General features: G+C 34.1%; 1 protein-coding gene across 1 annotated transcript in view; it reads left to right on the forward strand.

Annotated features, from left to right (window-relative positions):
* LOC143223988 (uncharacterized) overlaps nucleotides 1-24213 on the forward strand; it is a 73261-nt gene that overhangs the window by 23481 nt on the left and 25567 nt on the right. Inside the window, exons 4-10 of the mRNA XM_076452454.1 lie at nucleotides 7851-8058; nucleotides 13046-13228; nucleotides 14947-15114; nucleotides 18308-18395; nucleotides 22966-23090; nucleotides 23412-23470; nucleotides 24098-24179. Coding sequence (XP_076308569.1) covers nucleotides 7851-8058; nucleotides 13046-13228; nucleotides 14947-15114; nucleotides 18308-18395; nucleotides 22966-23090; nucleotides 23412-23470; nucleotides 24098-24179 — 913 coding nt within the window. The remainder of the gene's footprint in view (nucleotides 1-7850; nucleotides 8059-13045; nucleotides 13229-14946; nucleotides 15115-18307; nucleotides 18396-22965; nucleotides 23091-23411; nucleotides 23471-24097; nucleotides 24180-24213) is intronic.

Genomic DNA, 24213 nt, shown 5'->3' on the forward strand with positions numbered 1-24213 from the left:
TAGATTACTATTTTATTTTTATTATTAAGCAGTTTCTAAGATGCTCCAAACTGTCTGGATAGTGAGTGATTAGTTGGATTCAGGACGTTTGAGGTTAAAACACCTGTTTCCTGTCCAGTGATTACCAGTTGCAAGCACGTTGGTTTGACACCACGTTCTTGGTGAACAACTGAAGAGACAGAATATGCACATTATTTTGGAATTATTGTACAATAATTTATAACAAGAAGTATAACTTGTATTTTTTGTAATTGGTATAATATTCTGTATTTGTTTAACTTTATACACACACAGAGAGAGAAAAGGGAGTTCATATCTATAAACAGTAATCAGATTATTGTACCATATTTTTCACGCTAATAATCTGTGGGCTAAACTTAGTTTTCAAAAATGTCAACTCCAGAGTATATTCGTGTGCGAGTAATATGGTGTTTCTATTTTATTTTTAAGGCTAAGATCGTCAACTTTCTGTTATGAATATTTGTTTATGTTTTTCTTGTTCAAGACTTGAAGTGATTCATCAATCGGCCGATAAGTTTGTCTGTTAGCAGTTCTAAGTATTCTCTGTTTAAAGAATAAAGTATAAATACAAATGCTTTTGACTGTATTTAGCAGCACATGAATAGATTACAACTGCGATTTAATTAATTGCTCATTTATTACAAAGCGAGTTGGTTTTACTTCCAGTGTATCCCATAGCGTAACTATAACATTTAAACCTGTCACTGGCTTTACCATGTGACATAACCACAGGAGATTGAGTTAAATTAACAACGAGATACAAGCTATTATATAAGTTTAAAGGTAATATTTTTAATAGCAGTTCTTTTTATATATATACCTAATTTTATATGAAATATAATAATTATGTTACGTAACAAGGAAGGATTCTTTAATTTTTCTTATCTTCCATAATTTGTCTGTGTCGCGAGCTTGTAGAGCATACACGAGAGCGGGTAGTACATGCCTAAATGTTTCTCAGAGCACTTTTTAGACGCGGCATAGCAGCTCATAGAATGGCCCTAAGTTTTTGTTATTGTTCTGTTATTTTCAAGTACAAACTTTTAGCTTAAAACCGCGTATATTGAGGATTTCCCCTTGTTTCTTCAGATACGAAGTGTACAATGGGACGAAAATACGGTGTCAACTTTATAGTACTAAGCTTCACAATGGGCTATATGCGCTGTGTCCACAACAAGGATAAAAACAATTTCTGTTATAAGCCAGCGGGTTAACTGCTGAGCTTCTGGAATGTTTATAAATTAGAATCTCGTGATAAACAATAAAACATGCTAACGTAAGTTAAAAGCAATTGCGTAACATCTAAAGTTATTTCATTGTATGCTGCAATAAATGCTCTTAAAACTGGATAATTCGGAAAGTTTGAGTCAAATTTACATTTATGTAAAGTGTTTGTGTGCGTGTAAAAATAATAATTTAAAATTCCACAAAGACAGTTGTTAGTTTAAACAAATCCTAGTGTATTAAAATTGAGTGATAGAAGGCTAATACGGTTCATACACAAAACATATTTGGTCTTGTTGAAACTAACTGATGGTGATACAGTTTTGTTAGCGATAATTTAGGTCTTTGTAAGTTAATAAAATCCCATTTCTAACTAAATTGTATTGATTTGTTAGAAATATGATAAATTCACTTAACAGACAAAAAACAGTGTTTTGACTGATTCAGAGTAATTCCGGGTGTCATTTCTGCAGCAAAATTTTGTGACAGTTATTTAAACAGATTTGCCATTTAAAAAAAACAAAATATTTAGATAAGATAAAGAACGATTAATAGCAGCTATCAAGCTGTTAGTGTCGTGGTTTTCTTGGTACAAAACTACACAAGGGACAATCTGCACACTGCCCAACGTGGAGAATCGATTCTCTGATTCTAGCGCTGCGAGTTCATAAACTTATCTCTCATCCAATCTGTTAGATAGTATTTGCCCAATAAACCTCTGTTTAGCCCCATGTTACCCAGATCTTTCTCGGTAATATGGGGCTACAGGGAGGCTTATTGACAAACAATACCTACCAGCTGTCCTCCGTTACTCTCTGACCCTGGTTAGTGCATTTAACTCGCAATCTGAGGGTCGCGGGTTTGAATCACCGTCCCACAAAACATGCTTGCCCTTTCGTTCATGGGGCGTTATAATGATATAGTCAGTCCTCTTATTCGTTGGTAAAAGAGTAGTCCAAGAGTAAGCTGTGGGTGGTAATGACTTCCCTCTAGTCTTATACTGCTATATTAGAGAAAGCTAGCGCAGATAGCCTTCGTGTAACTGTGCGCGAAATTCAAAACAAAACAAATCGTTGCTGAAATTAAATTTCGATTAAAATGTTTAATATATCCACTTTTTTATTTTTTTGTATTTTTATTGTCACAGATAACGCTTTGGATTGTTACCTTAATATATATAGTTTAGAACTAACCCAAATATCCTAGGCTGGCTGAACATCGTGAAATATTATTGACTTTACAGCTGAAAATACTGTTGACTGTTAATCTTTAGAGGGAAGAATGTAAAGCAATGTGTATTTGATTACCTATAATTATCACCGAGTAAATGTTTAGTTTCTCTTTAAGTAGCATGCTCTGATGGGAAATTAATGAATAATAACTACGAGACATGTGAGAGAGCAAATTATGTTTCACTGGTGATAATTAGGAGCGAAACAAACACAGAAAACCTTGTTAAGTAACGTATAAAAAACCGGGCACAGTTCATTTAAGCTAAGGTCATGGTACTTCAGGAGATGAGAATCATTTTGAAAGTAGAAACGCCACATTTCGGTGAATGAAAAGACAATCGTTTTGAAGCTGAGAGCATAATGTTTTTTTCTGTACTTAAGAAAGGAGTCGCAATACCAAATGCATTTGGTCGGCATTTGGAACTGGTTGCTTTCAGATGTTGGCTTGACATAACCAGACGATTAGGGCGCTCAACTCGTCATCTGAGGGTCGCGGGTTCGAATTCCCATCACATGAAAGATGCTTACCATTTCAGCCGTGGGGGCTTTACAACGTGACGGTCAATCCCATTATTTGTTGATAAAAGAGTAGCCCAAGAGTTAGCGGTAGGTGGTAATGACTAGCTGCCTTCTCTCTAGTCTTACACGATAATTTAGGGACAGCTAGCGCAGATAGCCCTCGTAGCTTTGCATGACATTTTTAAAAACGAACATTTAGATGTTTTGGAGGCAGATAAGTGTATGAATGACAGGGCCTAATTTTAAGATTTATCTATTTTAACTTAATTTAGAGAATGGAACAGCTAAAGTGGATCTATATGTCCCATGTTGTCTGGCCCGGCATGATGGTTAAGACACTCGACTTGTAATCCGAGGGTCACGGGTTCGAATCCCCGTCGCACCAAACATGTTTGCTCTATCAGCCGTGGGGGCGTTATAATGTGATGGTCAATCCTACTATTCGTTGGTAAAAGACTAGCCTAAGAGTTGACGATGGGTGGTGATGACTAGTTTCTTTCCCTCTAGTCTCACACTGGAAAATTAGGAACGGTTAGCGCAGATAGCCCTCGTGTAGCTTTACGCGAAATTCAAAACAAACCCGTGTTGTCTCAAAACGTTATGTTACTTAAACATTCTGCTTTATTTGAAATAACTATAATATTTCCTTCATCATACTTAATAATATTATTAATTTTATTTAGTTATGTCAGTACTAGTAATTCTTCCTCACTTACATTTAAAAATAGGTCATTTTTGATAATCATTAAAAGTCAAAGCTCATTTAGTTTAAGGCAAAATCACATGGGGGTATTTGCTGTGTTCACTGCGGGGAATCGAACTCCGGATTTTAATGTTGCCAGTCTGTAGACTTACTTAAAATTATTCCGCTAACTGGAGTTCTGATATTACTGAAAGGTTCTTCAGAATTAGACCAAACTAGCTGTTTAGACAGTAACTTGAAAATAGACTTCAAATGTTAATGCCCCTCTGTGGCGTAAAAGTATGTCTGTGGACTAACAACGCTAAAAACCGTGTTTCGATACCCGTGTTGGCAGAGCACAGATAGCTTATTGTGTAGTTTTGTGCTTAATTCAAAACAACTACAACAACACCAAATTTTAATTATAGTATAATTTACATATACTAAACAGACAAAATATCCGTTAGAGGTTGAAAGCGTCACCTTGGAGTTATCACAGATTAGGTGTTGATTTTTTTTTGTTTTCGTATTTCCTTCCGCTTCGGTTAGTTGTGAGTTTCGCGCAAAGCTACAGAGAGTTATCTGAGCTAGCCGTCCCTAAGTTAGCAGTAATAGACTAGAGGGAAGGCTGTTAGCTAGTCAACACCACTCTTGCGCTACTCTTTTACCAATGAATGATGGGATTGGCCATAACATCATAATACTCCTACAGTTTAAACGGTGAGCAGGTTCGGTGTGATTGTATTTCAAACCTGCGACGTGCAGATTGCGAGTCGAGCGTTCGAACCAATAGGCCGTGCCAGCCATCTTCTTGCGGCATATCTAGGCAATGTTATTAGAGAAGTCAATGACAAACTTTTTGTCGTTTCACTCCACGTACCATGAATACCAAGTACCTGGCTTTCCCAAAGCCAGGCGTGCCCTGATGATTAGGATGCTATGGCTGTTGATTTAAAGGTGAATAATTCAGAAGCGTTTGCTGTAACAGCGCTCCACACTACGGCCGAGGTATGCTAGAATAGTGACAGCCAAATCCCACTTTTCTCTCAGACAAGAGTAACTCAAGAGCTAACGTAGGGTGCTGTTAATTAGCTGCCTTCCCGCTAGTTTATGAGCACAAAATTAGGGACGGGAATAAATATATAGCTCTTTGTTCAACTTAGTAAGAACATTCTTGAACAAGCAAATTCTCCATTCCTTCTGTGCCTTCTTTTGGTTTTTGCAACTCCCGGACGTTTTACGTAGCTTGAACTCAAATTAAGATTCATCTGTGTTCTACTTGGAATGAAAACTATTCTTATTTCTCAAATAAGATATTATTCTACCCATTATTAATTATTTGTTACACTATATGCATAGTTATCCTTGGCCAGACCCTTAACTTGCCATTGGTAACAGTCACCAGTAGGAAATCACAATGGACTTAAAATGGCCGAATACTGAATACGGATGTGGTGTTCAGATATCCATAGGATAGCCAAAACTTTTTTCAATAGAGCGAGTTCCAGAAATCGTATGAAAAATATATATCGAACACGGACAGCAGTTGAGAACAACTAAATAAGTAAAATGTTTATTCCCTAAATACTGTTGTTTATCTTCCAGACCGACCGGCCATTAATTGTTTGTACTCAAACTTGCTACTGAGACTGGAGAGGCTTTCCAAATATCTGTTAGAGACAAAGATAGCAATAATTATATTCATGTTCGCACTTTTAATTTGAGGCAAAGGATCCAAGTTCAGTATCCCATAATCTATAGATATACCGCCCCCCGCTAGTACAGCGGTATGTCTTCGGATTTACAACGCTAAAATCAGGGGTTCGATTCCCCTCGGTGGGCTGAGCAGATAGCCTGATGTGGCTTTGCTGTAAGAAAATCACAATCAATCTCATTATAGAATTACCTATGTTATTGACTATTGTAAATGACATATTCAAGAGTAAGGATCCTTCGCTCATGCTGAGTTGCATCAGTCTCTTCGTCACTTCTTGATATAAATACAGAGTCAAATGGATGCAAATTTCTATGGGACAGGCATTGCCGGTTAACAAGAATGTCATAACTACTTGCCAAACCCTGTACAAAAATTTGATAAAAATTACTTAAACATGCCTAAATACAATAGCCATAACGGTGAGTTTGAAGGTATATAACGTTAAAAACCAGGTTTCGTTATCTGTGATTGGCACATTATATGAGCACATTATAGATAGCTCATTGTGTAGCTATTTGCTTGACATTGAACAAACAAATTACAGATATATTCGAACTAGTTATAGAAGGAAGAAATTATAATTTATTTCATTTGTGGCACGACTACAGATATCGTGAACCTTTCGCTCAAAGTACTTATTTGAGAAAATCGCATTTCTAGAAAAAAACACCAAAACTTTACAAATAAAGTAACTTTTGAATTACTCCCCAGTAGCACAGTGGTATATCTGCTGACTTACAACCCTAGAACCCGGGTTTTGATACCTGGGGGAGGTAAAGCACAGATACCCCGCTGCTTCGTGCTTAACTTTAAACAACAGTTTCGATTTTTGAATCCCTCACACGACATTCGCCGGCCCGACATGGCCAGGTAGTTAAGGTACTCGACTAGTAATCCGAGGGTCGCAGGTTCGAATCCCCGTTACACCAAACATGCTCGCCCTTTTACCCGTGGGGCGTTATAATGTGACGGTCAATCCCACTATTCGTTGGTAAAAGAGTAGCCCAAGAGTTGGCGGTGGATGGTGATGACTAGCTGCCTTCACTCTAGTCTTACACTGCTAAATTAGGGATAGCTAGTGAAGATAACCCTCGTGTAGCTTTGCGTGAAATTAAAAACAAACAAACAAACAAAGCCACACGACATTTTATTAAATTGGTCCTTTTTATTTATTGTGGTGAATGTGATGTCAAGTTAAGTATTTTTTGTCAGTTTACCACAATCTTATTTTTAACCGTTTTATCTGTATCTAGTGTATTTTCTTTGCATTTATTTGAGTAACGTTTGCTTTAATTTGAAAAACAAGGACTGTGTTTTCCGAGTGACAACAAACAAAAATTTTAAACATAACGTTAGTTTGTTGTGCGTTTTTCCAAATCTATATAACTATACCCATTTTGGTGTTTCATTCTTGTTATAAAGTAATGAAAGTAGGTTACACTCATTGTTGGATACGTCATATTATAACAGTTTTAAATATGATTTGTTCTTGTTTGTTTTGGCAGTACAAGGTACTGTACCTATTACCACGTTTCTCATTTGTTGAAGTGAAGATAAAAGATTACATCTATTGTTGGAGCTATTAGACGATGAACATTTTTGTACAGCCACTCGTATAATTGATTTAATTCATTGTTGGTTGTCTGCCAAATGACGTACAATAGGTTATATATGTCTGTGTTTTGCTCGTTATTAAAGACTGCCTGCTGGACTTTTATGACTCTTTAACCTGGAAAAAAAGCGAGCGGCAGAGAAGCCATGTTAGATAAATCCATAAAAGTATTGGTATTCAAATATGGTAAAAGTTATCAATATTAAATTAACTTACGATTGGTTTTAATTTCGCCCAAAGCTAATTGGGGGTTATCTGCACTAACCGTCCCTAATTTAGTAGTGTAAGACTATAGGGAAAGCAGCTAGTCATCACTACCCACTGATAACTCTTAAGTTACTCTTTTATCACTGAATTGTGGGATTGACCGTTACATTATAACGCCCACACGCCTAAAAGGGCAAGTATGTTTGGTGATGGGGATTCAAACCAGCAACTCTCAGATGACGAGACGCGTGCTTTAACCACCTGGCCATGCCGAGCCGTCTAACTTACGCTTTATTATTTGCAAATTATAGTTTTTCGTTTTTGCTAAAAACAAACAAACAATAAAGATAAACATGTTGTAATTTACTCAGTTTTTATTCTATTATTTATCTATCCCGAAACTTAATTTATATTACTCTAAAGTATCGAATTATTGCATTTTGAAAATTTTATATGTGAAACAAAATATACATATTTAGCATATACATGTAGAATATTTACTTTATTCGTATTTACATTTAAAATAAAGTGTAGTACAGTTTTGTGTTTAAGTATTTCATAAAATAATTAATGATGATTTAGTTAGCTTTCTCCATTTAACCTAACTTACGAACTGTGACCTTTATTTTTCACTAGAGATCAATAACAATCCGATACCAACGAGCCAATTTATGAAAACCTCTTCTTCTACGGAGAAAAATCGGCCCCTAGTGGAAGATAAAAAAAATAACTCGGTCGACCAGCTAGAAGAATTCAGCGGTGGTAATAGTGACGATCCTACGGTGTTATTTAACCTACACAAAGATTACAGCCCTGTTATCAGTATACCCGACTGGATTTCACTGTAAGTGTTTTTATATAAACTTTGTGAGAATATTGAAGAAAATTGCTATAGCTCAGATTGGCGGTATTGCTTCACTTTACATCAACACATTTTCCCAGAGATTTACTAGAGATACAATCATGTGAGGTATCAAAATACGAGGCAAGTAAGGGTGCTTTATATCATTCTCTTTCTAGTATGTGTACAGCTTGCAGTTGTTTAATTATTGTATTTTGTTGCGTTGTGAATTAATCACGTAAACATGGTTTAAATAGAATTCATTGCTTTCACCCTATCTGTGTATTTAAATATATATCATCGTGCACTTCTGTAACTCTACACACTTCTTTGTACTCAGTGAGTTGAACATTCCCAACGCAGCTACAACAACAGCAGTAAAAACATATATGATCGTGTATTTGCATGTTACATAGGATGAGGCTATTAAGGAAATCCTGATAACCAGTTGTAATATTTAGAAAATCCAGAAATGAGATTGCAAACTGCTTTAATTTCAGTTTGTTATTTATGGACATTACTAAGTAAGTTTATTTAAGTCGTGCTAGTCAGTGGGCCATTTACGAAAGCTACATTAAACAACTTATAATACAATGCTTCTAATGTTTATTAAATTAATAAAAAAGTGAAATATTTCAGTAGGATAAAGAATTTTTAGAATTGAGCTACATGATACATAAATAACATAGCAAAAACATAAGACTAAAAATGATTTAATTTGATAGATTTTTCTAAATCACGTAATTCTCAAGATCTCTTTTTACCATTATGGTGGACTGACAATATTAACTAGTAGAGCTTTCACTGCACAGTGTCGTGAAATAAATAGTTGGTATCTGTGAAATTCGCTAGAAAGAGTTTCCTAATATAACATTATCTAACAAAGATGAATGTGTTAATTTACATATACTCTTCCAATGCTTTATTAAATTCCACATGATTAGGTAGGAAGTAGATGTCATGTAAACCTTAAAAGGTTAAACCTTAAGTAATTGTACAGTTGTATTTTGTTGTGGTATTATTAAGGATTTCTGAAAATGTAGAAAAACTTAAGTGCTTAGTTTTCTAAAAGCGGAGTTTCTAAATGTTGGTCTTAACAAGCAAATAAAACAGTGGTAAGTTTCTGATAGAATAAAAAACATGGATTACAGTTTTTCGCAAATAAGTCGTCGTAATACTCACTGAATGTTTTTCCCATAACTTTCTAATTTCAGCTTTCCAAGTACACAAAGTACTGTCCTGACGTTATTACATGGTATGAGAGAATTAATCTTAACTTCATACAACAAACTACTGTTTCCTCTAGTGAAACAGTAAACATTTTATTCAACAAAAACATTAAATAATAATATCAATATTTATGAAGGTAGTTGTTTTCTTTGAGAAAATAATTGTTCAATAACTTTTGATTTTTCTTCTTTTTTGTTTAATGGAGAATATGTTAAACATTTTTAAAATGAAATAAATTACACTTAAAATTGAAAGTTGAAAGTCTTGCATATAAGAGCTTATTATATGTGTCAGGTATTTGCTTTTAATATCGTAATTGGCTTTTTTATACAGTTAAGTTTAAAATTCCTTTTTATTTTTTATTTGGTATTTTAGTTTTAAAATTGTGAAATCTCATTTCGAAAACAGTGAAAGCTGCTACAATTTAAAATGGTTTTTCTCAAGTCTGTCGAAAGTTTATGTATCTTGTTCCATTAATTAGTTTCTCGTAACATCAATGCTGCTATTTTAAACTTACCCTGACGTCGTCTTTACGCACAACATTAGTTATTCTCCTTGGAAATCTAAAAAAAAAAATGTTTTAAATGTAATTCCTTATCATATTAATTAATCTGCACTGTATATTCTTCGGTTTATATTTACATTTATATTTATATTTACATCCAACACGAAAATTGTAGCATGTAAATGTAACCGTAAACTGATGTAAAAATATTCAAGAACAATAAAAATATACTAAAATACCATTTTTATCAAAGCATAAAGATGTGTAATAATGCCTTTGTAGTTGTTTAATCCAACGTAACAGTCTTCATTAGGCAACTTCGTCTCATAATGACTGTGTTAGTGACTGAACTAAATATTAATGCAACTTGAAACGCTTTTTTATCTTCTATAAATATTTATGAAAAGACAGCATCGGTTATAACGGTTACTTGTAAAAAGTCTTCACTTTACTTAATAAAGCATATGAAAGCCATCATGGACAATGCAGGTTCTTTTCTGTTTATTATGCGAAGCCTCATTTAATTCAACCACCATTTTCTATGTGTTGCAAAACCTGTCGCATACATTCTGAAAAGAGTTGGCAGATAACTATACCTAATTGGATTTATGGTTTGTTCTCTACATCAGTTGAGACGTGGCCAAGTGGATTATTCGCTCAGGACAATACATAGTTTTCGTCTGGATAATCAAATTAAGCTTTCTAAAATGTCACCATGAAATACAACTCTGTTGCTTGATGAAAAAGCTAAACTTTAATATAGCACAACACCACCTGTCAAAAGCAATGAAGGGTGATTGGTTATGATAAAAAAAACATCAGCAAAGTTGTTCGTAGAAGTAAAGACATGGACTGTTGTTTTCCACAAATAAGCCTAAGACTTCGGAAAGACAGTATACGGACAATGAAATGGCTCATCAGGTTTTGGAAAATAAAGGACAATGTTTCACCCAGATATATTGTATATAGTATACTTTTTTGCGTTACTTTTTTGAGGCATCTTGAAAGTTTGTTTGTTTGAAAGCGAGAACTTAATTATGTCAGTAAAATTACTTCAAAAGAATGTTTGTTTCCTAGTAAGAAACTAATTAGGAAGATAATTTGGTAATTATAGCGTTTATTTTTTAATATGAGAAATCATACATAGTGGCCAGAAAAAAATTGGAACTTTGTTACATAAAATTGTCGTCTCATCATGAAGAATTTATTCTATTTCAATAAAACATTTGTCATACACATTTTTCAGTCGAATACAAGAGATTGAATTTTTTTTCAAAATGATTGGAAAATACAAAGGACATACTTTGTACGAAAAACAAAACAATAATTTTGTCTGAACACAAAACACAAAATATGACGATTCAATTCATTTAAAGCAAAACTTAGAGCAATTGACCATAATTGAAATATCGTTCAAAAACTTCTTGAATATTTATAAAATTTAGAGAAAATGTGTTGGTCAACTTCATTTTATTACAGCATTCAAGTCTTATAATTTGTCAAAAAGCATGCATCTTATGCTTTATCAAAATAACGTCAAATGTTTGTAGTTATAAATAAGAATGCAACATCAAAAGTTAGATTGGTTTAAAGCGAGAATCAGTGATCATGGAGGTGGGCAAAAATGTAAAGGCGGTGATAAGCTGTGTTACAAAGGGCATTTGTATATTAAGAAAATACAGAAAAGAGATTGAATTAGATGGCAGTGCACAAAACAAAGGAGAGGGCTGCAAAGGGACAATAACCACTGACGTTATACTGAGTTTTTCCTTTTTGTTAAACAGATTTACAGCTATGCTAAGCAATTTTAAACTTCTTTAACAAATTTAAGAAATAAATAAAGCAATAGAACATCTAATGTATCTCTGTAATTTTTGCTTCTGTGAGACATTTTTCTGGATCCCTAAAATTTCAAGTGTACAAAATGCTGTGTTTACGTTATAGCCATACAACTGGAGGATCAGACTAAACCCTCTAAAAACACTGATATTTTTGTAAAATTAAACAGTAGACGAGCTATCCTTAAAAATGACTAGAATAATACCAGTGTGCATGGAGATAGCTGTTTGCCCGAAGAAATAGTTTTACTCTGAGTTTTGTTCTTGTTGATTGTTCAAATAAACAATCAAATAATCGTGTTGTATACATCTGAATCACTAGACCTTAGTTTCACTTCTTTATTTTTTCTGTTGGTTAGGAATCAATATTGAGTGTAAAATCATTTTTAAAAATGTTTTTCTTTAGTTCCCTGGCCATCTTCGGAAACGAAAGCACCTTCACACAGCTGAGCTCGTTATGATAACTGCTGAAATGACTGAATATCAAAACGGTTATCTTTCTCTTTTTTTTTTCCGCTTAAAAGATCTGTAGTAAACAAAAGAGAATCACCAATAATTACAGCATTTGAAATTCTTGTAGGCAGGATTACATTAGGTTAATCCATGAAATATTATTCGCTATATTTTTGTTCGTCAGCAATAACAATCGTGGAACGCACGTATACCCTATTCGATTTTACTACTCATCGGAATCTCTACCAGCCTACTCTTGAATTGCAATTATTTTAGGTTGGATTAGAATAAGTTAATCTATAATATTTTGGGCGTGGTCAATACATCAATCGAAAAGATTTGACCTCCTGAGTCCAAAACTGTAATTTGACTTCAAATCGGTTAAGAAATGATAGAGCTCTGAACTAAAGGTTTGTACTTGAAAAACAAAAAACACCAAAAACTCTGAACCGTTGCATGAGCCGCTCAGCCGCGACTGAAAATACAAAAAAAAAAAAAATCGTAACATTCGAGACACTAATGTATATACGATTCACAACAAAATTTTTGATATTATGTGTGCATACACTTTAATTTGCAATTATGTGTAAATCAATTAAAAGTTAAACATTTTATTTTCGTAAAAATGAAAAATGGGCTCTTGTTAGAGTTCACGACATTGAAATTATAATTCAAATTAAACAACATGCGTGTTTTAGGAAATTTCTTGTTATTTAATTTTTGGAACTTACGATTCTACCTGAGTTTGCAGTTTGTCAGAAAATTATAATTTATAGCAATGATTAGAGACTGTAAAGCTTTATCAAGAAATGAAACTGACAGTAAATGATTATAAAACTAACAATATAAAAAAAAATTGTATTTCTATACGGTGAATAAAAAATACGATTATGAGAAAAAAAGAGAGATATGAATTATCTTTATAATGTAAAACCAGCTAGTAATTATAGACTATTCCTATTAGTAACGAATTCCCTGGCGGATGGGCATTCGATAAAAAACTGCAGGGAGACTTTAGGCTTAGTCAGATCAGCACACCATCTACGTGTGAAAGTGTGAAACTTCCAAATTCGGGTTTGAACACTCCAAGTGAAAGTCCCTTTTTCGATGTCTTTAGTGACTCAGAAGAAGGAACAGATACTAATAGGTAAGACAATAATAATAAACATTAATTGACTTTCTAAAAAATTTTAGTCAGGTATAATGCTTTAAAATTATCAAAATAATTTATTTTAAATTAATCATCTTTCGTTCATTAAGACATACAAAAGGCTATCATAACTTGTATAATGATCTTGGTTCAACGATGATTCTCAAGGTTTTGATATCCGTGGTGAGCAGAGCTCAAATAGTTTTGCCCTAATCACGTGGCGGTTATTATAGCTTTCTTTTTTCTTTTTTTTTAGCCACACAACATATATAAGTTTATCACATTTCAATATATATTTGATCTATCAGATTTTCATTGCATCTGTCTTTGATACATTTGATCTGTCAACCTTTAGTAAGCTTAATTTTTTACATGTGAATTATTATTGAACCTTAGAAGATTACACATATCGTGTTTTCAATATCTTTGATTTTATTGTGATTTATCATACATCTCTAGTATATTTTATCTGTCATGTGTGAAGAATATTTTCCCTGGCACGTGCTTGTCATGATATATATAATCAATCGATTTATATAAAGCGAATTAATACTCACATATCTTTAGTAGATCTGACCTCTAGCTTGTTAGTTAACAAATGTTTGTATTGTTTTGGTAATATCTCATCTCACTGCTCCTTGAATAACAAGCGAGGGTCAGGATCTTTAGAAAAACTAGAAAGTTCAGTAGTATAGTAGAAATATAGAAGGTTGAAACGTTCACAGTTAAAAGTGTATTTGTTTGTTTTCTGCCTTAATTACAATTACTCGATAAAACTGTGTTACATCTGAACGAAACATTTAAACATTTGTTTTAAGAATTTCTCCTTCAACAAGAAAACACAGTTGAATTTTTTCCATAAAGTCAACACTATCTCTAAACGTAAAGGAATATATTTCACTTACTACAGCCCCCCACTAGTACAGCGGTATGTCTCCGGATTTACAACGCTAAAATCAGGGGCTCGATTCCTGTCGGTGGGCTGAGCAGATAGCCCTTTGTGGCTTTGCTATAAGAAAAACACATAAAACTCACACTTACTACAAAATTTATATTACCTTCAGCTACTTGATGTAAAATGTTGGTTCAATGCCGTTTAAAGTTTAAGAACTCCACCGTCTCAGTAAAATAATTAAATTTACTATTCTTCATTACTTTGTTTATTTTAAAGTGAATTAAATTAACCAAGACTAAAACAGAAAAAAATTAAACTAAGTACTCTGACTTGAAATCGTAAATGAAAATGACATAACCATAATGAAAAGAAGCACTACAAAACTACAATCACATGAAACTTGATAAGTTATTCTAAACAAAACTGAAATGTAAAAATAATTCAACTAATTACGAACCTCTGAACAATCGAGATAAACAGTTCTCTACTCTTCTATCCAATCAGTTTTAAACTACCTCATTATCTTGTTTCTATGATGCTAGTACATGGAACAACGTGTAAAAATTGGAGTAAAGTATTTATTAATAAAGAAATAAATAAGTTTAATACAAAAGTTACAATATGAAGTTTGAGCAAATGAACAGACAAAAAGTATTCGTTAAACTAGTTTTTTCTTATACTATGCAATATCGAAACGCCCGTGTTGATGGAATCGCTGTCCTATTCTGTTTTAGTTCTTAAATTTGAAGTACTGTATGTGTTGGTCATTTTGCAATCTTGGAAACTTTGACTTATCATGTGCTGGTTGTTCCATTTCTAGTGAAGTAGAAGAAGAGAAGGACCTCGACGATTTCTCACGTGGACTTCAGGTGTTTTTAAAAGCTGCAGCACTTAGGAAACGTGGACGACGAACCGGATCTATAGATATCACTCAAGTTGGAATGGAAAACAGAGTTATGGCTGCGGCAACATTTCAGAAAAATTATAGGTTATTATCAGACAGAGTTTAATTTCTAATAAAAAGTAACAGGGTTGTAATGGGAGGTAATATTTGTCGTAATGGAAATTTTACGTGTGTGTGTATTTTGTTTTTCAAAACTGATTACAGGCCGCAATCTGATGGAAGTTATGCTTTTTAATCAAACATATTTAACACAGTTTCCATTGAAATTTTAAACTGCACTTGTCTATCTAGAATTTTAAAATATAGTGACCAGCTTCCACCCCTAAATTAATATTCAATTGTTTTTCTAATTATTGAAATAACTAACTGATTACGCAACATTTTTATCTATTCAGTTATTGATAATTTGACTTCAGCATTTAAAATACAAAGCTAATCCTGTAATTTATAAGTCTTAAACTTAACCTTTGATAACGTGTTATACTACAACGAATGTTTATCTAAAACATTCACCTATAATTGACACAGTTGACAGTAAACCATTTTCTATTGCAGTAAATTGTTCAAGAAATAAAGTGGAAAAAAGCTGATATATTGGTATTACCCAAAATATTGATCGATGTTACTAAGCGATAGGTTTCGTTGTAAGAACCTTCATCAGAAGATGTGAAGTTCAAATGTGATCACACATTTCGTTCTGCAACTTGTATTGAGTTAGTGTGTATACTATACTGCATCACTATACAACATATCTTAACAAACATAATATTATATAGAATTTGGGAGGGCTAGTATAAGTCGTTCACACCTGATTATAACTTTTAATTAGAAGTAAAGGTAATGCAGTATGATAAATCATTTTTGTATTTTTTGGATAATTAGTGCTTTAGTATATACTAACAATTTCTCACTACTATTATTCACTTAGAAAATTAAATTTAATTCATTTCTTGTTATAGCTGAGTGATTATGGTTTCTACACAACACCGTTGCTAGGAGGTAGTCTTTTATAGATTTACACAACTTTCTTTGGCAGCCATCGAACTGGTCTTTTCGGGTTGATAATAATGTTAACCTGAAGATGACCTAAGGAGATCGAAACGTTGTTCTCTACTTTATTTTAATAAAACTTTTAATATCCATACCAGCCGTCTTGAGATACAACAGTGAACCACGATATTGGTTCATAATAGGAATCGCAAAGAAATTTGTTGTGAACTCTAATAAAACATTCGTGCAAAAACTATTTTAAAAACAGATTTATTCTTGAAACAACGCTTGAAACCTTCATTTTCAATAGTTAAGATCACCCAAACATTGATAATAAGCAAAAAAATGATTTCACGATTGTAGATAAAATCAAAATTTCCCTGTTTCTTCGTATTATTATTGTTTCACAAACCTACAGCAAAATCGGCTGAATACTTTGCACCACAATCTGGATAGATATACTAAACAAAGCGCTGCAAATACCCATAACATATTAAAAAGTTGATTATTTTTCATTGAAAGTTGATTTTTGTAGATTTGTAGATAAAATCAAAATTTCCCTGTTTCTTCGTATTATTATTGTTTCACAAACCTACAGCAAAATCGGCTGAATACTTTGCACCACAATCTGGATAGATATACTAAACAAAGCGCTGCAAATACCCATAACATATTAAAAGTTGATTATTTTTCATTGAAAGTTGATTTATGTGGTTAAAAATGCATAATAAACTCGATGTTATTTCGAATGGCTGCTTTTGTACTTGACGCGTATTAAACGTGTGTTTACACATAATCTCAGGCATAGCCACTTAGCTCAGCAAATAATTGCTTTAAAAAACACAGAACTTTATTTAAAGCGATGTTTTACTTGAGAAGATTGTTTTTATTCTGGTAAAGTTTTATATGCACTTAGTGGCAGTTGTATCTTATTCCATATTATAAAAACTGAGGAAGTAGTTTTAAACTTAACTTGATCCACTTAATTTTGTCGTGCTGCGAAATTTTCTAATTACTTTACTTTCTTCTATTAAAAAAAACACACGATATTTTCCTTATGTGCGCGTTAGTTGGAAACTACTATGTCAAATGTTCCTGATATTGCTGTTGGTCGTTAACCGAGTCGTCATTATTCACTGTCTCCACATGGATTTCTGCGACTATATTTCGAGAAGTTTGTAACAGTGAACGATTACTATAGTAGATTTTCCTACTCAGATGACGGTGGTGATTCTTTCTACTATTTCACATACTTAACTGAAATCATAAATGCGTACTTATAATTTGTTACCACTGCATACAGCACTATTTCATATCTCTGTTCCTATATTTAAATAGATGGTGTTAAGATGGCGTTTCTAAATGTTGTCGGTAATTGGCGACTTACGCTAAGTATGTTGCTGTTATCTATTTTATATACATTTTATACATTTTATTTGTGTCGTTTTATTCTAGCAAACTCTTGTGCACAGCATGTTACTGCGTCTTTTACATTGCATTAATCTGTGTTTTTTTATCTTAGAAGAAACGTTATTCCTTTCTGATGAGATTGCTTTGTTGCTGCTCATCTTTTGTTGTAATATTGTAATATTACACTGTAATATTGATGTAAGCTGGTCATTAAATCTATGATGATACAATCATTGACTTCAAGATGATCCTTTGAGACCACAGTTACATTTTGTTTTTTGTAGTTGCATACCAGTACATGTGTTTATTCTTTGTTGTACATTTGTTATTCCTTTTGGATAAGTTCAATGTTTTGTTTGGATGGGTAAAAAGAGCCAATGCAGAAGTAAACTGTCGAAAAACATCTAACATTCAACTGGACACATATGCACGTATGTAACTTAAAATTTATTCTTTATAAATAGGTATAAAACACGTATGAAACAAGATTAGTAAAAACTGTTAATTTAGAAGGGGAGAGTATGGATCGTCAAAAAGTACAGAAATAAATTGAATCAAAATGCAAAAATTATATTTTCAAACTTACAACTAGGGACTCTTAAAAAAAGGAGAACAAAAAAAAAGTTGGAAATAGTGTCTATATTATTCCCATGTGTTTTTACATTTATAGAGTTCCTAGTTATAGGCTTGAAAATAAAACATTTGCCTTTTGATTTAACTTGTTTCTGTACGTTTTGGATGATCCCTACTCACCATTTTTTAAAAGTAACATTTTTTACTAATCTTTTTTGTCACATAGTAATAACTGTTTCGCTTTTGTCGAACTGAGGGAAAGTACAGTTTTAATTATTGTGTGAATTTTTTTTTTTTTTTTCAGAATACCAGGGTCAAAAGTGGTGTCTTTGATTTTGTTGTCAGTTCGGAAGAAATACAGAAAATGTGGTTTAGGTAACTTTCTTCTGGAGGTATGTTTGAATTTTGTATTTTAACATTTTAAAAACTCATATATGATTTAGCCCTCCAGTGGATCAACGGTATGTGTGCGGACATACAACGCTAAAAACCGGGTTTTGATACCCGTGGTGGGCAGAGCGTACATAGCCTATTGTGTAGCTTTGTCCTTAATTTAAAAAAAAAACAATTATGGTGCCTTAATTTATGTTGAGAAATAAAATGAATTTCAGTAATATTTTGTTGGATAAAACGTGGGAATATTAATAAACTTTGTGACATGCGGCCATTCAAGATACCATAAAAACAGCAACAATATATAAGTTTTTTTTCTTAACTAATAGCTGTTCATAGTACAGCCGTTACAATCACACATAACAGATTTTCAGTGTTTGCCAATTTCTACACTTTAGGTTTCACAGGATTGTATTTAATATTGACGTCATTTTAGAAGCCGTTATTCTTAAAAATCAAAAATCTGTATCATGCTACGTACCCTTACCACCAACATTTAATCGAAGTATCTTATATTTTTTTATAGAAGGTTCTCCGATGTCTCAAAGGAAGAAATAGACAGAAAGAGATTAAAGGAAGGTTCCATCCCTAAAAACAAAACCTTCATTCAATCCTTGTATAAGAATAACCTTTAGATATACTCAAGGTTCTTCGATGTTGATAACAGGATTCGCGGACATTTTATTTGTAAGATCCCTTTGTAGCTTTTCTATATATACATGTGCACTGTTACGTATTATTATCTATTTCGGACGAGTCTCCGATTTATTATGTTACGCAAGTTAGCGTATAACTATTTCAAATAACCGAAATTTTTAATTTTAATTTAGAAGTTAATAAAATGTTAATATGTATCAAATTAATGATATTTGCTAACAAGATTGATACACACAATTCCCTATTTAACACAAACATATTTAATATACAAACATTTATAATTTATACTGATAGTTATTACAAATAATAGTTTATATACAACAGTTTTACAAGCTCACAAACTGTACTGAAGCTTATATCTTGTCTACAACTGAAAATTTTATCGATGAGTAAAGTCCACGACGAGCAAATTAATTCTGAGTTGAAATTGTTGCACCTCTCTTGAGCTGACGATGTCTTTCTAGGCTAGCCTCACACCGGTTAGAAGTTCACATCTTAGTGAAGAAGATATTTAATGTCCTCGTAGAAACAATAACGTCCGAAGTAATTGACTGAAATTGAACGGTTTATAATGATCGAAGTATGTAACGTTCTTGGTCAAATTCTCCCTTTTTCAGATGAATATATGTTAATCACAACTATAGCTTTTTAAGCACATACATACTGACTGTAGCTGTCCAGTAACATTCTCCTTCCATCTCTCGGCTAACCGCTTTTTGTACATATCACGCGAGTTTCTCGAAAGTTCGCTTGGCAACAATGATCTAAGGCAGTGGTGCACAAAGTCCGGTCCGCGATGTCCAACGGGAAAGTCAAACATAGAGAGTTCGCGCATTTAGAGTTGGGGCCTGCGCGAAGATTAAGCACTATAGAAGAATATGCATTAGATTAGATATTGGATTGTTCCATATTTGTGTCGAGCAATAAAGAAAAGCAAATGTCGTTAATGCATAGGCATTTAATCATTGCCGCAATGACGTAATATTTCCGTAATTATGAAATCTCACGCGTTCTAATTGTTTTTCGAGATTTACCTACGAGTCCTATTTTGATATTATTTCGTATCACAAATGGCAGCTAATCGTAAAAAAAAGTTGACGACGAAAACCGGCAGTTTCATGATGATTGGACTGCACAATACTGTTTTGTTCAACAACAGAAAAACGTGATTTGTCTGCTGTGTCATTCGACAGTAACAATGGCGAAGGTATCCGATATAAAGCGTCATTATGAGTTGAAGCATAAAGATTTCCACAACATTGTCGGTGATGAACGAACAGCTCGAATTGAATTTCTGCAGCGGTCGCTGAATCACCAGCAGAACGTTTTCTCAAAGCAGTCAGCAGATTTAGGTGCAGCATGTGAGGTCACTTACGATATTTCGTTGATGATAGCGAAATCTGGCCGGCCATTCATTGATGGTGATTTTTTCAAGCAATGTATGATTACTGCACTAGAAAAGTTGTATCCAGAAGCAGTTTGCAAGCTACAGACCATGGCTTTGAATCGTATGACAGTTCAATGAAGAATTTCACACCTCTCAGGAGACGTGACAAGGCAGCTTACATATAAAGCAGCCAACTTTGTCTACTTCTCTTTGGCACAGCAGACGAGTCGACTGACATCAGTTCAACAGCACAGCTACTAGTTTTTGTTCGTGGTTTGTCGTCATAGTTTGATATCACAGAGGAACTAATCGGCATGGGTTCCATGAAGGGTCAGACAACTGGGTCTGCTCTATTCAAGGAGACAGTACGACTGTGTAGTAGTGTTTCATTGGAGTTCACGAAACTGGAAAGTGTGACAACTGATGGAGCACCAGCCATGACCAGAGAAACTAGCGGACTGGTAGCACTGTTGATGAAGCATCGAGGAAAGCAGAACGGACAGTTGGTGAAGTTGCACTGTATTATTCACCAACAGAACCTGTGCAGTAAAGAACTTGGTTTTCAGGCACTGATGACATTAATGACGAAAACCATTAATCTCATCAAATCACGAGGGCTCAATCACCGTCAGTTTCGAAGTCTTCTTGAAGAAATTGATTCAGACTATGGTGACCTGGTGTATCACTGTGAAGTACGCTGGCTGAGTCGAGGGAAGATGTTCAGAAGATTCTGGGAATTGATTGATGAAGTGATATAATTCCTCAGAAGCAAGAACAAAGACACAGAAGTAACTTCCATGACTGATCCAACATAGCAAACTGATTTGACCTTTCTGGTCGACATGACACAACACTTGAATGAACTGAATTTGAAGTTGCAAGGCAAAAATCAGCTTGTCTGTCAGCTTGCAAATTACGTCTCAGCTTTTAGGACAAAGTTGCAGTTGTTCCGGCAGCAAGCAGCATCAGGCAACTTCGTGCACTTTCCCACTTTTCAATCACAGCTACAGAAGAATCAGAACTTTGACACACGAGTTTATGTTGGGAAGCTAGCTGTCTTGATTTAATCCTTCAGCTCACGGTTTCATGACTTTGACCAATGCAGATTGTTGATGAAACTTTTGCTGATCCGTTCAGTGTGTCAGTGGATGACTTCTCAGCAGAATATCAGCTCGAACTTACTGATCACCAGGCATCTGATGATCTGCGTGCTATTTACCGAGAAAACAGTTTGCTTGACTTCTACAAAACGTTGCCTGATACATTTGCTAATCTGAAAGAGAATGCACTTGTCCACACCATCATGTTTGGCAGCACGTACTGCTGCGAACAGGCTTTCTCGCATATGAAACTGAACAAAAACAACACTCGCAATCAGCTGACTGATGGTCATCTGGAAGCAGTCTTCAATATCAAGCATCAGGCCGGACATTTCTAAGCTCGTAGATGACATGCAGCACCATCCATTGCACAGACTTTGTGACAGTTGACGTATCATAACATTTCTTAGAATAATGTGCAAACTCTTTGATATAATCGTTATTTGTGTGTTCTTAAATGTGATGTCCATCTTGTGTGAAACAACTGTGGGACGATTTTAATCTTCACTTTTTTGTGGCCCCCAACGGTTATGAGAAGTCTGTTTGTGGCCCCTGACTCAAAAAGTTTGTGCACCACTGATCTAAGGAGTTTTCGTAAACAAGTATTCGTGATTCTTATTTTCAAAGATTTTCTACAAGTTCGAGAACAGGTGGGACTTGCGCAATACACAGTAAAGAATACAAGTCAAGTATACGAAAACTATACAGAAACAATACATATACAACAATAAATATATAACAGTAAATCTGTTACAATATATCTATAATTGGACAAATCAGAAAATCAACACAAACATGGAGTGTATATAAAAAATGAAATTGACTTAAGCAACCACAGATGTTGTACAGTCATCTTTAATTCCACAAAATAAACAACAACAAAAACAACCACAACACTTGATTCAAGGAGACGAGGCCGAGTTTTCGCAACAAAACAGCTGCTGCTAACCATATCAACAGTTCAAAATTTCTTTGAATTTATGATACATGGTTTAGTTTGTTTGTTTTTGAATTTCGTGCAAAATTACACGAGGGCTATCTGCGCTTGCCGTCCCTAATTTAGTAGTATAAGACTAGAGGAAAGCAGCTAGTCATCACCACCAACTGCCAAGTCTTGGGCTACTCTTTTACCAACGACCAGTGGGATTGACCGTAACATTATAATGCACCTACGACTGAAAGAGCGGGCACGTTTGGCGTGACGGCGATTTGAACCCGCGACCCTCAGGTTACGAGTCGATCGCCTTACCTCCTGGCCATACCAAGCCTATAATGCATGAATCTAGTGGTAGTTTTAACACCCTTTACCTGCTGTCGAAAGCATAATAGTAAGTTTTGCAGTTACTGAAATGTATTCGATTAAAATCACTCAACTGTTTTATGTTTACTCACTAATTTCTGAGAATAGTTTTGATTTCATTTCAGAAACTAAAAAGTCCTTCAGTGGTTGGTCCTTACGATGCTTTGGTAGTTAGGGCTAACAACTCGACAGTACAATTCTTCATTAAGAATGGTTTCACCGATGATATCATACTCAACAGCAAGTTCAGGTAATGTTTTTACCTTCTATTGACAATCAATTGTCACATATAATAGACACCAATAACGAATTACATTCCTAATGACCCTTTGTCAGTTCACCCAAAGGGACGCCTTAATTACAAACACTGTTAAAAAATGTATTGTTTTTTTTTTTTGTGGTTTCTATGGCAACAGAATACCGTCGTTTGAACAACGTAACTTGATTTATGTGACACGTATATAACAGAGAAGTGTGTTCATTCTTTCCAGCTGCGTAATTGTCCTTATTGAATAATGAGGCGACTGTACGACTCACTAATGGTTCTTTCTATCGTTTATTTTTATTTTAGGGAAGTGGATGAATCCTGGAATGGTTGTACACTGATGACTTACCTCCCGCCTTTTGATGGTAAGTTTCAGAATCCAATGCAGACTAATTAAAATAAAAAAAGAGATCGCACATGTACAAATAGACAACTAAAAGAAAGCAGTCAGTAAAATAAATAGTTGGATAAACAAATATAATTTTTATGTCTTTACAGTTTGTTTGTTTTATCTGAAAGTTAATTCTGAAAATAGTTTTATATGCGGTTAATTAGTATAACCAAAGTCACTCGTGGCTTCAAGCTAATGCTTTTGAAATAATAATTACTTTGTGATAAAAACAATTCAAACTCCCTAACGGAATTGGTTATTATTCATCCAACGCACGAGCATGCATTGTCATGTAAGTACGAACTCCAAGGTTATATATGTTACTAATTGCTGCGAGGGTAGGGTACTTATGTTATTATATTCGTGAAATTGATTTGTTTATTTGTTTAAAGCTAAGCACAAAGCAACGCAATGGGCTATCCATGTTCTGCCCATCACGGGTATCGACACCCGAATTATAGCGTCATAAGTCCGCAGACATACCGCTGGGCCATTGAGGAGTGGGGGATATCGTAAACCTTTTACAAAATAAACGCGCAAAAATTTAGTGCGGTTTTGGAATTAACAAATATCTAATAAATGTATTGATATTATCCTTCAGGTCACTACCCTTCCCTCCCTGGGACAACAGAATGGGACAGACCCGAAGCTTTGGTTGCCATGGAGGATGAAATTGAAAAGTGGTATGTTGTGCAAATTTATTTACGAATCACATTA

The sequence above is a fragment of the Tachypleus tridentatus genome, chromosome 8 (assembly GCF_004210375.1).
Source record: "Tachypleus tridentatus isolate NWPU-2018 chromosome 8, ASM421037v1, whole genome shotgun sequence".
Classification (NCBI taxonomy): Eukaryota; Metazoa; Arthropoda; class Merostomata; order Xiphosura; family Limulidae; genus Tachypleus; species Tachypleus tridentatus.